Below are 15,961 nucleotides of genomic sequence, written 5' to 3'. Positions count from 1 at the left end.
GTTAACTCCTGGCCACTCCATTCCTGTGTATTGGGCCAGGGGATGGGAGCCAGCCTGGTGGCGTAGATGGAGAGCCAGTCTCAGAGTTGGGGTGACTCGGGTTTAAGCCCCATCTCAGGCCCATAATGCATCTGAACAGGTCACACCCTTTCAGGGACCATGAGTTACAGAACTAAGGTCCACTTGCTTGGATCAAATGGGTTCTTCCCCTGGAGCTCCCTATTCTAGTGGGATCTGAGGCGCAATACCCTTCCCCAGCTCCCAAATAAAAGGCACAAGACCAGCGTTTGCCAGTTCCCTGATCTCTCTGAGGCCCTTGATTTTTTCCCAGCACACCCTGCCTTTGACGCACAAGGCTGGCGGTAAGAACCACCGTAGGTGTGGACCTCCTGGCTTTATTCCAGCGGGCAGGTCGCCGTAGCCCACATGGCGGTTAAGAGGAAACGGACCCAGCGGGATATTCAAAGGAAGGGGACCGAGGCAGTCAGGGCTCTGGCATTTGGTCCTAGGAGGACCGCCTGAGGGAAACCTGGGGATGTTTACCCTGGGAAAAGGAAGGCAAGGGCGGGACATCATAACCATCTCCAAATATTTGGACGAGGGATTAATAATAATAAAAGCTGACATTTGTTTAGTCAAGGTGCTTTTCTCGCAGGAGTATGACTTGATCCTCACCTGCAGCTTTATGGGCTCCTTATATGCGCCTGCTCTTTTTCTTTTCTAGGTGAAGATGCTGAGACCCGAGCATGTGATTTGTGCGAGGTCTCCCAGCTACTGCGGGCGTCAGAGCGAGGATATGAGCAAGGTAGGTTGTAAGACTCAAAGGAGACAATGGATATAAAGCCCATGGCAAACCTCAAAGTGCTAGAGAGATGCCGGTTATCATCGTCATCGTCATCATTAATTATTATTATTAGCCTTCGGGTGATGACGGCATTCCCTGAGCTCCTGCCGCCTTCCTGCTGAGCCCAAGAAATGTTTATCAGCAATAAGGAGGGGGGTCGGTAAATGTTTAACAAGGGGAGAGAAAATATCTGCACACACACTTAAGTTAAATCTGAATTACTCATATCTGCAAAAGTCTAGGCCATGGACAAAGCCCTAAGGAAAGCCCTGATCTGTAGGGGTTTTAGAGGGTGAATGCTCATGCTGAAAATTTGACAACAGGCTCCCTAGAATCATTTCCAGGAGGTTCTGACAGCTGCTGATCCGAAGCCGGGTCTCTGGGTGCTCTTTCTCTCCCTCTCTCGGGAGAGTTTGAGTAATCCTTCTCGTGGGAAGAATTTATCCTTTGCATATTTCCTTTTCTCACTAGTGTGTACTTTCCCATCATGCACCAGGGCCCTTATCATTCTGGAAGGTCATTTTAGCCCAGGAATTCAGCTCGGAAGCACTCTCTGCTGGGGAGGGGAGCGCCCGCTTCTTAGAGGCTCTTCTCATATGTAGGGAGATTACCAAGAAGCCTGGTGACTCCCCAAGTGCCCCCTTGCTGAGTATCGCCCCGTCCCCCTTCTCTTCTATGTGTTATTTTCTCCAAATGGAGTCTGAGCCTCCCGAGGGCAGCGATTCATTTTGTTTTCCTCATCGATGGGATCAGGGCTGCTCCCCGAGCCCCCCCACAACCTGGAAGGATAGAGGGCAGGTGCAGGGCTTCTCCTTCTGTCCCCCAAGGAAGGGTCTTTTAGACCCTGGGGCGTATTGCGGCAACACAGCCGGAACACCCTGTCTGGAGCTCGAAGGTCGTGCAGGGTGCACCTTGTGAGCAGAAATTCCCCATCAAGGATCCGAAGCCTGGATGCGCAGCCCCTCAGGGCCCGGGTGGATTTTAGGGGTTCTTTGGAGAAGTGGATGGGGGGAAACGGCTTCTTTATTTTCATTCTAACTGAAATCTAGCATTTCTATCAATAATTTATATTATTCCAAGATTTGGTCCGTAGGTTTCAGCAGCTCAAGAGACAAAAAGAGGCTAAAAATGTCTGGGCTAACTGATGTCCATAGTGAGGAACAAATGGACTCTAGAGAGGGTCTGGCAGTGCTAAGGGCCCACCCTAGATGAGCCGGGAAGCTGGCCTCCACTGGAGGCCCTCCCTGACTCCCTCCTCTCGCCTTGCTGAAATCCTTCCCTTCAAGGCTTAGCTCAATTGCCGCCGCCTTCACGAAGCCTGGATGGGACCATGGTCCACCTTCTGATTCCTTCAAGAGTCACCCTGGCAAATGGGAGAATGGGTTTGGAATCAGGAGGCTCAGTTCCATCCTGCCTCGCTGTGTGCTGAGCAAATCATCAACCCCTCTGTGCCTGTTTTACTATCTGTGAAATGGGGGGGGCACCTGATGACTTCTCTTTCAGCTCTAAATCAATGACCCTACTGCTGGTCACTGTCTTGCCCCCACCCCCACCCCCATCCTTTCCTACTAGATTGTAAGCCCGGTGTGGGCAGGAGCCAAAGCTTTGATCCTTGGCCATCTCCCGTCCTCCCACCCAAATGTATGTAGCTTAGTGGGCAATCCTGCCTGCAGTTGTGTTATGTGGAATGAACTGGGCTGAAGGCCCAATGTATCAGTGGAGGAATACTGGGCCCGGGGTCAGGCTCATAGCCTTAAATCCTTTTGGGTCACTTTGGGCAAGTTCTTCGCCTTTCTGTTTTGTAAATGAAAAGCTTGGGCTAAATGCCCTTTGATGATAAAGAGGAGCAACAGGCGACTGGGAGATAGAGGGTCTGGGTTATTATTGGCTCTTGCCATCTGCCCCGCATCTAGATCCTCCTTTAGGTGTGATCCTCTTGATCTGAAGGTGAACTTCTTGAGACTCGGGATTCTGTGTTTGCATCCCCCAGAGCTCAGCATACAATAAACACTTAATAAATGTTTTTTCATTCATTCATTTATTATCCCTTAAAATTTATGTGGTCTTAAGAAAAGTAGTTAACTTCTCATCTTTGAACTGAAGGAAGTGGGCTCCATTACCTCTAAAGTCTCTTGTGGCTCTACAGCCACAGTCTTTTACCCAGAAGCCCACGGCAGGCCCAACAGAACCCGAGAGGCATTTACCAGAAGCTGGTGTTCATGAGGCACCACGCTGGATCCTAGAAGGGCAAGAAGCAAAGTAGGCCCGAGGAAGGGCCTGGCCGCCGGGAGCCATGTAGCGGTGGCCGTCCTGGCCGACCTCCAACCTTCTAACCCCTCTCCCAAAAAACAGGAGGACCCCAAGGAGCAAGGCAACACTTTCTTTTTATTTAAAAAGGCAGGAATATAGTGTAAAAATCATTGGAAAAACTAAAAGGCATCGATACATATCCGGATATACACTTTTTACATAAATTACACGTATTTATTCTTTCTGTCTGAGGTTCTGAGTCAGCGTTGAGGTCTAGTAGTTAATGGGTCCTGGAATGTGCACGTTCAGACCACCATAGTCCAGCATGTACATTGGCCACTGCTGAAGGGCGGGAGAAAGAGAGAGGCGAGAGAGGGGATGAAGGAGAGAGAGAGAGAAGGGGGGAGGGGAAAAGGGAGAAAGAGACAGAGACAGAGAGAGAAGGGAGAAAGAAAAGAGAGGGGGGGGGAAGAGAGACAGAGATGAACAGAGAGAGAGATGGACACAGAGAGAAGGGAAAGAGAGACAGAGACAGAGAGAGAGAAAGGAGAAAGAAAAGGAGAGAGAGGGAGAGGGAAAGAGAGACAGATGAACAGAGAGAAAGAGATGGACACAGAGAGAAGGGAAAGAGAGACAGAGACAGAGAGAGAGATGGACACAGAGAGAAGGAAAGAGAGACAGAGAGAGAAGGGGGGAGGGGAAAAGGGAGAAAGAGACAGAGACAGAGATGAACAGAGAGAGAGATGGACACAGAGAGAAGGGAAAGAGAGACAGAGACAGAGAGAGAGAAAGGAGAAAGAAAAGGAGAGAGAGGGAGAGGGAAAGAGAGACAGATGAACAGAGAGAAAGAGATGGACACAGAGAGAAGGGAAAGAGAGACAGAGACAGAGAGAGAGAAAGGAGAAAGAAAAGGGAGAGAGAGGGAGGGGGAAAGAGAGACAGAGATGAACAGAGAGAAAGAGATGGACACAGAGAGAAGGGAAAGAGAGACAGAGACAGAGACAGAGAGACAGAGATAGAGACAGGAGACAGAGGGTGAGGGAGAGAGAGAGAAAGTGAGACAAAAATAGACAGAGAGACAGAGACAGAGATGGATAGGGAGAGAGAGAAACAGAGACAGATACAGAAAGAGAAGGGACAGAGAGACAGAGACAGAGAGAGGAGAGAGGGTAATGGAGAGAGAAAGAGAGATAGACAAGAGAAGAGAATGAAAGGAAAGACAGAGACAAAAACATTGAGGGAAAGGAAGAAAAAGAGAAAACAAAATGAAAGGAGAGAAATGAAAAGAGGAGGGGGGAGGGAAAGAAAGAAGAGAGAATGAAAGAAGAATGGGAAAAAGAGGAGATAGAAAGAAAAAGAGAGAGAGAAGAGGGAAGGAAAGAAGGAAGGAAGGAGATAAGGAAAGAGAAAGAGAAGAAGGGAGAGACAGAAAATAAGCAGTAATGAGAGAACAAGAATTAGAGGAGAGAGAGGAGGCAAAAATTCCATGTTAGCACGTAAGGTATCACCAAAAAACCATCCCCTGCTGAGAGCTGTCATCTCTGCTTGCAGAGACTTAGAAATGACTTAGGACTGCTGGGACAGAGAAGGAACACCTGTCGAAGGGGAGCCAGGCCAAGGACACATAAAACCTCGATTTCAAAAATCACAACAAAAATATTCCTGGAAATCTGTGCAATTCTAGGGATCCTGTCCCTGCAGGGATTCGTGTTCCAAGTGCTTGGCAGGAGCAGGGCCTCGGCCGTGGACTATGCAGGGCCCGTGTTTTCTGCAGGCCGGTAGAGTTTTCTGTCTATGTGCACGACTCTATCCAAGGCGCCGCATCGAGCGTTTAAAGGGAGGCAAACGGTGAGTTAACCGGTGATGGGGGCACTGGGTGCAAATTCAAAGAGCTGGATTTGGTGTCAAGGGAGCCAGGGAAATATCCGGCCTGTAATTTACTAGCTGCCTGTGACCGTGGACAAGAGGTTTAAACTCCTTTGGCCTCGGGTCCCTTAATTGTAAATGAGAGGGTTAGATAAAATGAAGTTTTTCTTCATCCATGATCCCATGGATGTATATGTGTGTGTGTGTGTGTGTGTTGTACATATACACACATACAGATATTTAGTTTATACATATAAATGTTAAACATATAAATATATATCTCTGAAAAACCCCTTTTCCTATTTTGGTGCTTCTAAGGATAAATAACTTCACATTTTAATTTTTAAAAAGTCACAAGGAATTTTTAGTTGTAAAACTAAAAGTTCTCACGAGGGGAGTCCATCAGAATGTGAGCTTCTTGAGGGCAGGGGATTATTATTATTATCATTTGGTCTTTATGTCTCAGCATATAATACCATCTGGCACACTGCAGGTGCTTAATATTTGTTGATTAATAGTGGATCTTTGTTGGGCGTAGGAGTGGGGAACAGTTGCTGACCATACGCCACACTGCCTCCAAGAGAAGTGAACTAGCACCTCCTTTTTCCTCCAGTTCACACACTTTTCTGCTTGTCTCTTGGGACAGGAGGGAAGATAATCAGTAGGGGAAGGACTTGGTAAACTGGGCGGGGGGGTTGCTTGGGATAGTGGAAAGCTCTCTGGGCTGGGGAGAGGGGATCCGGGTTAAGCTACCTCTGCCCTTGTGTGACGTGGGGCGAACTGCTTCTCCCCCCCATGCCCCACGTTTTACTCAGCTGCTCGCCCCGAGGATTCTGTGTGGCACCCCACAGGATAACATTTGGGAAAGAGAGGTGAGAAGTCAAATCAGTCTGAAAATGCTCGGGGTTACCAATCAGAGAGAGTCACCTCGGAAGGGACAGGGGAAGATCTGACTCAAAATTGCCAAGAGAATTTCAATGCCATCTAGAGCTAAACCTAGGCTGGTGTCAATGGACTCTGTGCCAGGCTGTCAGCATAGGATAGTCAGGGGGAGCAGGAGTGGCTCGGACTAGGAAGGATGTTAGAGGCCCAAACTCTCATTCTGGATGAGGGACCCCCAGGCCCTAGAAAGTTAAGTGATTTGCCTAATATTATACAGGTAGTAAAGGATAGAGCTGGAATTAAGACCCAGGTCCTTTGACTCCAGGGTAAAGGCTTTTTCCACTACACCACACTATCACATTTGGGTTTTTGGGGATCGTGCTTCCTTCCCAGTGTTCCCACATCTTCGGGGATCCTACCAGCTCTTATAGGACGAAGCAGCCTGTCTCCCCCACTTATCCTCTGGCGGTCACCCCCAGGGTCCCGGAGCCAAGGTGTCCCTCCGCTGGACTCCCGCTAGAACAAAGGCTGGACCGTCTTGGGCTGGGATTGCTCTGGGGATCATCCCCCCCTCTATCCCAATGGGACCAATTCCATCCCTACTTAACTGTCTTTCCTCCAGTCAATGAACTGCCGTCATGGCCTTGCTTTTGATGGGTGTTTCTCCGACAAGACTACAGATCCCCCCCCTTCCATCTTGGGTTACGAACAGATTGGCTGTGGGGAGCCCTCTCCACCTCCCCACCGGACAAAGCAAAGAAAGATCAGGCTGAGAATTGTGTAGGCTTTACCACAAGTGAAATCTGATTGGTCGAGGCCGTGGACTCCAGATTGGATGATGAAGAGGAAGAGGATGAGGAGGAAGAAGAGACAGAATTCCCTTCAGAGACTCGCTTCCGCTTTCGTTTGGGGACGCCGCTGTCTTTCACTGGGGACACAAACACGACCACAGAATGTCTGGGCTGCCCAGGACCTTAGAGACCCCCTCGCCCAACACCCTCATTTCAGAGAAGGCAGAAAGAACAGAGGGCTCCCAGATCCTCTCGGTACTAGCTGTGCGACCTGAAGCAAGGTGATCAGCCTCTCTGGGCCTCTATTTTACAAAGGAGGAGGGTAGAATATGACCCTTCAGACTCATCCCAACTCTGAATGTAAAACCCCGGGGAAGAGCGAAGGATGAAGGGGCAAGGGTGGGATTTGAAGAAAGGGGGCTCTGCTGGGCGTGTTGGACAACAGGGAGAACCGAGGCTTCCCTCAGGGCCTCTCCACATGTTGGGGATTTCTCTAAAAGGGGCCCATGAAACGACCAGGTCATTTTTCACCTACTCACCCGGCTGCTTTGTCTCGCCACATATTTCAGCAAAAGGTCTGCAGAGCAAAAGAACCGGGGTTAGAAACGTGGGGCTCCGTCCCCCTTGCCTCCTGTCTGCCCCATCCTGGACACCAGAGTCAGAAGTTGGGCTGTTACCCAGCCAGACGATCCTACGTGGGGGACATCCCACCAGACCCAGGGCATTGCCCCATGTCGGGCGGGGATGAGAGGGGGAGACAGAAACCCTGGCATACAGCAAGAATGCTCCTGGGAAAGCACTGGAGTCGGTTCCCAGCTGTAACATATTTAATTATTCTTCTCTAGGAGCCAAGCTGGGTTACTTCTATGCTAGAAAAAGACCCTCCATGATCCCTGACAAGACCCTCTTGTCCGTTTAAGGCTCCGCACTGACAGAAAGCTCACACCGTCCCATTCCACTCCCAGATTGATCTACACGTTAAGAAGCTTTTGCGTTGTGCTTTTTTTTTTTTTTTTTTTTTTTTTTTAACCCCTGACATCAACTTAAATTTGTCTCTCTGCCCTGTCTTCCCATGACCCTCCGGGGTCCTTCAAACAGCAAAAGGCAGCTCTGCCACCCCCTGGAGCCTTCTCCAGTTCCTCCAGCGGATCCTCACCTGACCCGGGCTCTGAGCCCTTCATTATTTAGTAGCTATCAGGTCGCTTTCCAGCCTTGGCAGTCGGGATTGATGGGGGAGGGCCTCTCCAGCTAGGAGCTGGCCCCCCCAACCAGAGAACTGGGGGCAGAAAGTGATGGGGACCCAAAGATATAAACAAGCGCCTGAAGGGAGTTTAGCACAAAGCCCCGGATGACCCATAGCAGGCTGCGGAGGGATCTGGGAAGATCCCAGTATCAGAGATGCCCCCCCCCCCTCCTTGGAGCCCCAATCACAACCAGGCTCACGAACTGAAAGGATCCCGGGGTCCTGCTGAGATCCGCAAATAGAACTGCAGGGGAGGGTGGGAGGGGAACAATGGGGCGTGAAGTGTTTTAAAATTGTTCTGTTCAAAATGTGTTCAAGAGGTTCAGGGAGGTTTTTTTTTTTTTTTTAAGAGGGGCAAACTGGCAGGGGGATGGTTCCACGGCTTGTGTGTGGTTCCCGAATCTGATGAAATATGGCTCTTGTTTTGATAAATGATGAATCCAGAGAAGGACGGGAAGATTTATATGAACTGACACAGAGAAATAAACACCAGGGCAAATGTGCTGATCAACATACAGGGGTTATCTTGAAAGAGAAAGAAAATCACCCTCCCCCCTTACTTTGTAGAGCTGGGGGATTATGGTCGTGGAACACAGCAGAAACTATCAGACTTAGTTGATGTGTTGGGTTAATGATGTTCAACTGCTCTTTTTTTTTTTTTCCTTTCATTTTTCTTCTTTGTTAGGAGGGAATGGCTGGCTGGGCAGGGGAGGGCGGGATATATTTGGAAATGAAGCTGATTTGAAAAAAAAAGATATTTATAATTTAAAATTAAAATTTCAAAAGAGGGCAAGGCAGGATTTGAAATTTAAATTTTACATTTAAAAAGGGGCAAAGCAGGACATAACATTCAAAGTTAAATTAAAAAAAAAAAGGCAAAGTAGGACATGGATAATAAGTCAGTTTATGGGACAGAAAATTTGGCTAAAGAAATCCCTTTCAAGGAAAACGAAGCTCTCATGAGAAAGGAGGGGGAAGACAAAAAAGGCAGAGGAAGCTTGCAGTGGCAGCAACAGCCACAGATGCTACAGGAAGGAAAGTACACTTTTTCCAGACAAAGAGGGAGAAAAATCTCTTTTTTATTTTTCTTTTAGTGCTCTGGAGATATGTGCAGAGAGAGGAGAAAGAAGTCACAAGCTTGGGAGCTGGAACCCTCTTCTGACCATTCAGGTAAACAAGCAGAATACGTTGGGCAGAGGCTGGGTTCTAGATCTAATTACTGAAGGGGGAGGAGGTTTGAGTGCTCCATACCCAAGAGAAGAGGCAGGTAAGTGCTCTTTGGATAGGGTTTCTGGACTTGGAGTCAGGAAAACTTATGTTAAAATCTTTACTAGTTATAACACTGTGATTGTGTCACTGAATCTCTTTCAGCCTCAATTTTTTCACTTGTGAAAGTTTCCTCATTGGTAAAATGGAGGAAATGATTAGCTTTTAATAACAGCTGACAATTTTATGGTACTTTAAAATCTGTGAAGGACTTTACAGTTATTATGTCCTTCTATCCTCACCATAATCCTGTGAAAGAGGTACTAGAAATAGCATTCTTATTTTATTTTATTTTTTCATAAGAAAACTGAACATTTCTTGTCCATGATCAAGCTGATAAGGTTCCGAGAAGGGATTCAAATTAGCTTCCAAATTCATTCCACTGGATCACTGACCAGAGTTGACAGTCGCTTGTGGAGGCTGGAAACTCTTTGAGTTTCTTGAGAGGATTATTGGAAGACAACTTGTATTTAGGGCAAAATTAATGGGTAGCTTTCAGTCAGCGGGGCATCATATTGTGCCGAAGTGTTCTATTTCTTTCAAATTTTGTTCCTGGGAACTATATTTATCCACTTCGCGTAGAATGCGCTTAACTAAAACTTACTGCCATTTTCATGGAGGTTTTTTCCTTTCCTTTTTCTAAAATAGAAAACCAAAGCAATGCCGGTTGAGTCATATTCTCAGATTTCTTATAACTCTGAATGCCCCAGAACTTTCAGAGGTGACAGCTGATAGATAAGTCACTGAAATTCTAGGACTCAAGCATTCGAACCTCCCAGCTGCAGATGGCTACTGACCTCACCCGGAAGCAAGAGAGCTTCTCCTCTATAACCTAGAATAAGGGACTCTGCTGTTGGGGTTGGGGGTCCTTTCCAGGTTTGCCAAGGAGTTATTATAATGTGCTATCTATAGCTCTGCTGCGTACAATGGACGGGCTTTTTTCTGGTTCAGAGCCTTTTTGTGTCCCGGGAGCCAGGTCGGAGGGAGAAGATGGACCCTTAATGGAGTCCCATTGGTCCTGTGGGAAGACTCCTGATCATGATGCTGATGGGAGTTATGTCACCAGGGTGAGAGCTGATAGTGGGAACTGGCGCCTCAAAAATCTGGGTTTTAGGGTTAGTGATACCAGAAAGAGATCAACAGCAATATCGCTCAATTATTTATTTTTAGGATAAGTTGGCCCATGTATCCTAGGCTACCTTCTTAGGTCCCTACGTTCACTTAGTGGCAATTACGCAAACAGCAAGCATAATATTCTGGTTCTGGGGTCCTGCTTAGCTAATTCAACCCTATTTTGGTGATGGAAACTTCAAAGTCGAAAAATATAAATTCTACCCAAAGTATGATTTTTATCTAAGGTCAACCCCAAATAGAAATTACCCATTGGCACCACGTGACAGCTGGCTTAGGTTTACAACTTGATCTGAGGGTGTGGAAGGAAGAAGGAAAGAAAACACATTTAGAAAGATTAAAAAAATTCATCTTCCCTAAATTGTTCTAAATGTGTTAACCTGATGGATAGGTAACTGTGAGCAGAAATCGGTTTTCAGAAGTTACAAATATGGAAATACGTCCTTCTTCGATTACCGACCTTCCCCTACCTTTTAAGTCAGTTGTCACAGAGACAAATTATCATAAGGACTTTGACCAATTATCATAAGGGCTTTACCTTGAAGACAGTAAATTTCTCACAGATTTTCCAATGAGAGAATGGCTGTTACACAAAGTCCAACCTGTGGTAATCACCATCTAGCATCAGTTCTGAGTAACAAAAATTCATAGCATCACCTCTGCCCTTTTGTACCTTTGTCCTTCCCTTGGGTCCCAAAGCGTGGACGGCCCGTTTCCCCCTCTCTGCCATCTTTCCCTGCTGAAATTTTCCCCATCCTTCAGGGTCTAGCTGAAATGTTACCTTCTGCAGACTCTTCCCTGACCTTCCCTTCCAAAAGGGGTGGCTCTTGGTCCTTAGGACCTTATATCCCCACTCTGCCCCTCCCTGCCTGTATCATCTTGGACAAAACAGTTCCACCCTGGCTTCAGATCCCCTTCTCTGTGGGAGTGGGATTAGATAGCTTTGGAAGTCTCCTCCACCTCTAAACTTACGATCCTTTTCTATAAACTAATGTTTTCTTTTGAATTGTAGTTATCTGTTCTTGCCTCTTATTCCTTCTGCTGGATTGTTACGGGTTTTCTTAATCTATGTAGCGGTGCCTTGAGAACCTGGGACACAGCAGGCATTAGTTACTTGTTTATGAAATTATGTTGAATATTTAACATGTATAGAACTGCTTGCCATCTGGGGGAAGGGGTGGAGGGAGAGGAAAAGTCGGAACAGAAATGAGTGCAAGGGATAATGTAAAAAATGACCCAGGCGTGGGTTCTGTCAATAAAAAGTTATAATTATTAAAAAAAAAAAAAAGAAATTAAGTTGAAAATGATTACCCTTTCTACTAGACTTGGAATGGAAAATGCTGTCGGTATTGAGAGGGACAACTATGGAGACTGAATGCAGATTAAACCCTACTGTTTTCACCTTTTTTTGTTTGTGTTTTTGTTTTTTCAGGATTTTTCCCCTTTTATTCTGATTTTTCTTTCACAATATGACTAATATGGAAATATGTTTTAAATGATTGTACATGTATAACCTATATCAGATTGGTTGCTGTCTTAGAAGGGAGAAAAATTTGGATTTCAGATCCTACAAAAGTGAATGTTGAAAACTCTCTTTATACATAATTAGAAAAATAAAATGCTATTAAAAAGCAAAAAAGAAAAAAAGATTCTTGAGTTCTTTTAGGATCTTCATTAAATGAAGATACTATGGCTATAGTCACTAGAGTTTTTTAGGATCTGGCTGAAAAACAGATCTATTTTTGGAAAACATTTTAAACAATTTAAAGAAGTTCCTATTTAAGCTAAAAAGCTGGCCAAGCAGAAGCTCTTATTTACCTTAAGCTTTGGCTAGACCCTGAAGAGGTTGAAGCTGTGAACCCAAGTTGTTTGTAAGTCCTGGGTGAGGCAGACTTCATAACTCTGGAGGTCCTTACCCTTGGTGGCTCATGGCTCCCTTTGGCCATCTGGTGAAGCTTGTGGACCCCTTTGCATGTTTCTTAAATGCATAAAGTACACAGGACTACAAAAAGAAACCGATTCTACTGAAACACACTTATCAAGAGATATTTTTTTTAAAGTTTATGGATCACTTCCTCCTTTTCCAGCTGAGAACCCTTATGTAGCACCTTGGCCCTATTTCTGCCCTCCTGGCACATTCATTTTCCACATAGAACCCATTGGGGTCTCAGAACTGTGCCCATCAATGGGCATCTGTAAAGATTTGTCACTATTATTCCTAGATACTAGACCTTCTCTGAGTTTAGTCACTCACCCAAAGCAAATGGAGGATGGGCCTACTGGCCTTACTCCTCAATTTTCTCCAAACTTTAAAAAATTTGGACTCCCATTTAGAGCTGAACCCAAACTTTTCTGGCATCAAGGTCCAGCGAGATTACCCACAAATTGCTGGTGATCTGTATTCTTAAATCTCTTAGAAATGTACAAGCAAACAGCTTCCATCAAGCCAGCTTCCGTATCCACGTGGGAATCTTTCTGCTTTTCTTTCTCTGGCTATCACCCTCTCCCTTTTTCTACCCACAAAATTCACAATTCTACCACAAATTCCCAAGCTCCAGTTTGCCTGGTCTTTCCTACTCTCCCCAGTCTCTCCTCCAAACTGGGATCACCAATTTGTATGTTGTCTGTTTAAAACCAGGCTTTAGAGACTTCTTACACTTAAATGTCTAAACCTGAATTTATCTTTCCCCCTAAACCTTACTCTTCCACACATCTTCATTTCTGCTAAAGGCCCTTTGCTCTTACCTCATCCAGTCTTCCTCACCTCACCCTTCCAATCAGGAGCCCACACTTGCCCCTCACACCCTTGGCCCTGGGCCCTTTCTCTGCACTCACCCAGTTGCCACTTTTCTTCAGGTACTCATCACCTTTCACCCAGAGCATTGCAACAGCCTCCTAATTGGTCTCCCTGCCCCAGTTTCTCAGTCTGTCGGATGTACTTCAGCCAAGGAAATTTCCCTTAAGGGCAGATATACCCATGTGACTCCTCTCCCCCCTATCTGGGCCTCTTGGATCAAATCTAAATTTCTCGGTTTAATTTTTAAAGCCCCTCATAACCCGGCCCCAAACTTCCGTTCCCAACGACCTCCCTGAACATTTCTCCCGTCCCATACTCCGTGAGTCAGCCTGACCAGCCTTCTCCCCTGTTTATCCCTACAGACACTCATCTTCCATCCTATGGCCCATAACCGGTCATCCATGATCGGGCTGACCTCCTTCTCCACTCCATCCCACACAGTTCCTTCCTTCCTCTAAGAATAAGTTCAGAGACCAGTAGATGTGCAAAGCTTTTCTCAACTCCCTTCTCCCCAAACTACCTCTGTGTGTCTATAGTCACTTCACCTTTGACATCTTCCCCACCAGGATGTAAGGGCCTTGTGAGTAGGGACCATTCTATTCTTGTTCTTGCGTCCCTGATGCTTAGCATACAGTGGTGCCTAATAAATACGTGGTGATTTGATAGAGAAGAGGGCTTGGGAAAGGGACCAGGCCCCTGCCTCCAGAAGTCCCTGATTTTTCCATTGTTCTCCACTGCCTTTCCAGTCCTGAGGGAGAATAGTTGAGAAATGGAAGGGATAATTGAATTCACTAACTTTGGGAGCAGGTGCTGACCTGCATAGGTAGAGAAGGTTTTCTCACACGGAAATTCCCTTTAAGCAAAGAAATGGCAGGTTTGGGTAAGAAGAACAACAAAAGGGTATTGATGGGGGGGGGGGAGACAGCAAGATAGGTAGGGTCAGCCCATTCTAACTGAAGGGTACGAGGGGAGCCTGTATTACTCATCAGAAAGGTGATTTAAGGTACAAAGGAGAGGGCAAGGTCAAGCCTGGAGATTGCAGGAAGGAGAGGTAAGGGGCAACTGAAAAAGGAATAATAATAAGGGATAAATAAAATAAAATAAAAAAATAAGGGATAAATAAAAAGGGATAAAGGAATAACGAGACATTCTACCTATAATCTGCTTATGGAAATGACATACAAACAAGACATTTATAAATTGCCCGGAAGTCCAAGAACCCTTTTCCTGGATGGCTCTTCCCCCTTTCAGGCTCCTCCAGGGATGAGGGCCAGGGTTACTTACTGCAGCTGACTGAGGATGACCATCCGGACATGCTCCCGAGCCTTCAGGATCTTCTCCAGCCGGTGGATGTCATATGTGTTGGGGTTCCTAAAAGGGATGTCATCTGGCAGGCCGGTAACCTCCACTGCATCCGGATTGTCCCGGATCAGCTTGTAAGGGACCAGCACCGGGCGATTCAGGCCCAGAGCCTCACCTGTAGGGGCAAAGATCAAGGTCAGGGGCAGATCTCCCAATATAGCACCTCCATACTGGCCACATGGCTTCAGAAACCTTGTTCTGTGAAACACTTCCATCCAAAGGCATTTATTAAGCACCTGAGTTTACCCGTCCATGACAATGATCACCCTTTCCCCTTCTCTGAGTTTTTCTTTTGGTTCTCTTTCTGTTTATCTGATCATACCTTCTCAGACCCCTCATGCATGTGTGAAGTCTTGGCCAGCCAAAACCTTCCCTTGGGAATGGAGTCATTGGGAAGACCCAATCTTTCAGGCTCAAGAACTTTTTTTTCACTTTGAAAATTCTAGATTGTAGTTTTTCTATAACATGCTCTACATTTCCCTACCTTGGTAAAATTTGTGCCAATAGACTTTTTTTTTTTTAACGCTTATACTTACTTATTTTTAGGTTACATTTTTACATTCATTTTTTACATATTTCCATATGAGTCATGTTGGGAGAAAAAATCAGAACAAAAGGGAAAAACCATGAAAAAAAAAAAAAAAAAAAAATGAAAATAATGTTTCAATCTGCATTTAGTCTTTGTAGTTCTTTCTCTGTGTGTGGATGGCATTTTCTTTTTTTTCTTTAAAAAAAAACAATAGCTTTTTATTTTCAAAATATTTGCAAAGATCATTTTCAACATTCGCCTTTGCAAAATCTTGTGTTCCAAATGTTTTTTCTCCCTTCCTTTCCCTCACTGTGTGCTCTAGACAGCAAGTAATCCAATATATGTTAAACACGTGCAGTTCTTCTATACAGTTTTCCACAAATATCGCGCTGCACAAGAAAAATCAGACCAAAAAGGAAAAAATGAGAAAGAAGATAAAAAGCAAGCAAACGACAACAAAAAAGGCGAAAATACTTTCATTCAGTAAATCCACACTCAGTGCCCACAGTCTCTCTCTGGGTGCAGATGCTCTCTCCATCACAAGTCTATTGGAACTGGCTGAATCACCTCAAGCGATGAAATGAGCCCTGTTGATCAGAATCGATCATCACATAATCTTGTTGCTGTGTACAGTGATCTCCTGGTCCTGTTCATTTCACTTAGCATCAGTTCATGTCAGTCTCTCCAGGCCTCTCTGAAATCCTCCTGCTGGTCATTTCTTACAGAACAATAATATTCCATAACATTCATATACCAGAACTTAGCCATTCTCCAGCTGCTGGGCAGCCACTCATTTTCTAGTTTCTTGCTACTACAAAAATGCCACAAACATTTTTGCACATGTGGATCCCTTTCTCTCCTTTAAGATCTCTTTGAGATATAAGCCCAGTAGTAACACTGCTGGATCAAAGGGTCTACACAATTTGATAGCCCTTTGGGCATACTTCCAAATGGCTCTCTAGAATGGTTAGATCAGTTCACTACTCCACCAACAATGTAT

General features: G+C 45.7%; 1 protein-coding gene across 4 annotated transcripts in view; it reads right to left on the bottom strand.

The window, feature by feature from the left end:
• Window positions 1–3,210: 3,210 nt before the first annotated feature.
• GTF2IRD1 (GTF2I repeat domain containing 1) overlaps window positions 3,211–15,961 on the bottom strand; it is a 206,019-nt gene continuing 193,268 nt past the window's right edge. For 3 of the 4 annotated variants that reach the window (XM_051991955.1, XM_051991957.1, XM_051991958.1), the window contains 4 exons: window positions 14,355–14,547; window positions 7,173–7,210; window positions 6,634–6,770; window positions 3,211–3,436 (listed from right to left, as the gene is read on the bottom strand). In XM_051991955.1, coding sequence (XP_051847915.1) covers window positions 3,368–3,436; window positions 6,634–6,770; window positions 7,173–7,210; window positions 14,355–14,547 — 437 coding nt within the window. In that variant the 3' untranslated portion in view covers window positions 3,211–3,367. The remainder of the gene's footprint in view (window positions 3,437–6,633; window positions 6,771–7,172; window positions 7,211–14,354; window positions 14,548–15,961) is intronic. The other variant, XM_051991956.1, reaches the window with a different exon arrangement.

This window comes from Antechinus flavipes, chromosome 4 (genome assembly GCF_016432865.1).
Source record: "Antechinus flavipes isolate AdamAnt ecotype Samford, QLD, Australia chromosome 4, AdamAnt_v2, whole genome shotgun sequence".
In the NCBI taxonomy this organism is placed as follows: domain Eukaryota; kingdom Metazoa; phylum Chordata; class Mammalia; order Dasyuromorphia; family Dasyuridae; genus Antechinus; species Antechinus flavipes.
Note: the sequence above shows the minus strand (reverse complement) of the source record. Positions and strands in the feature narration are given on the sequence as shown.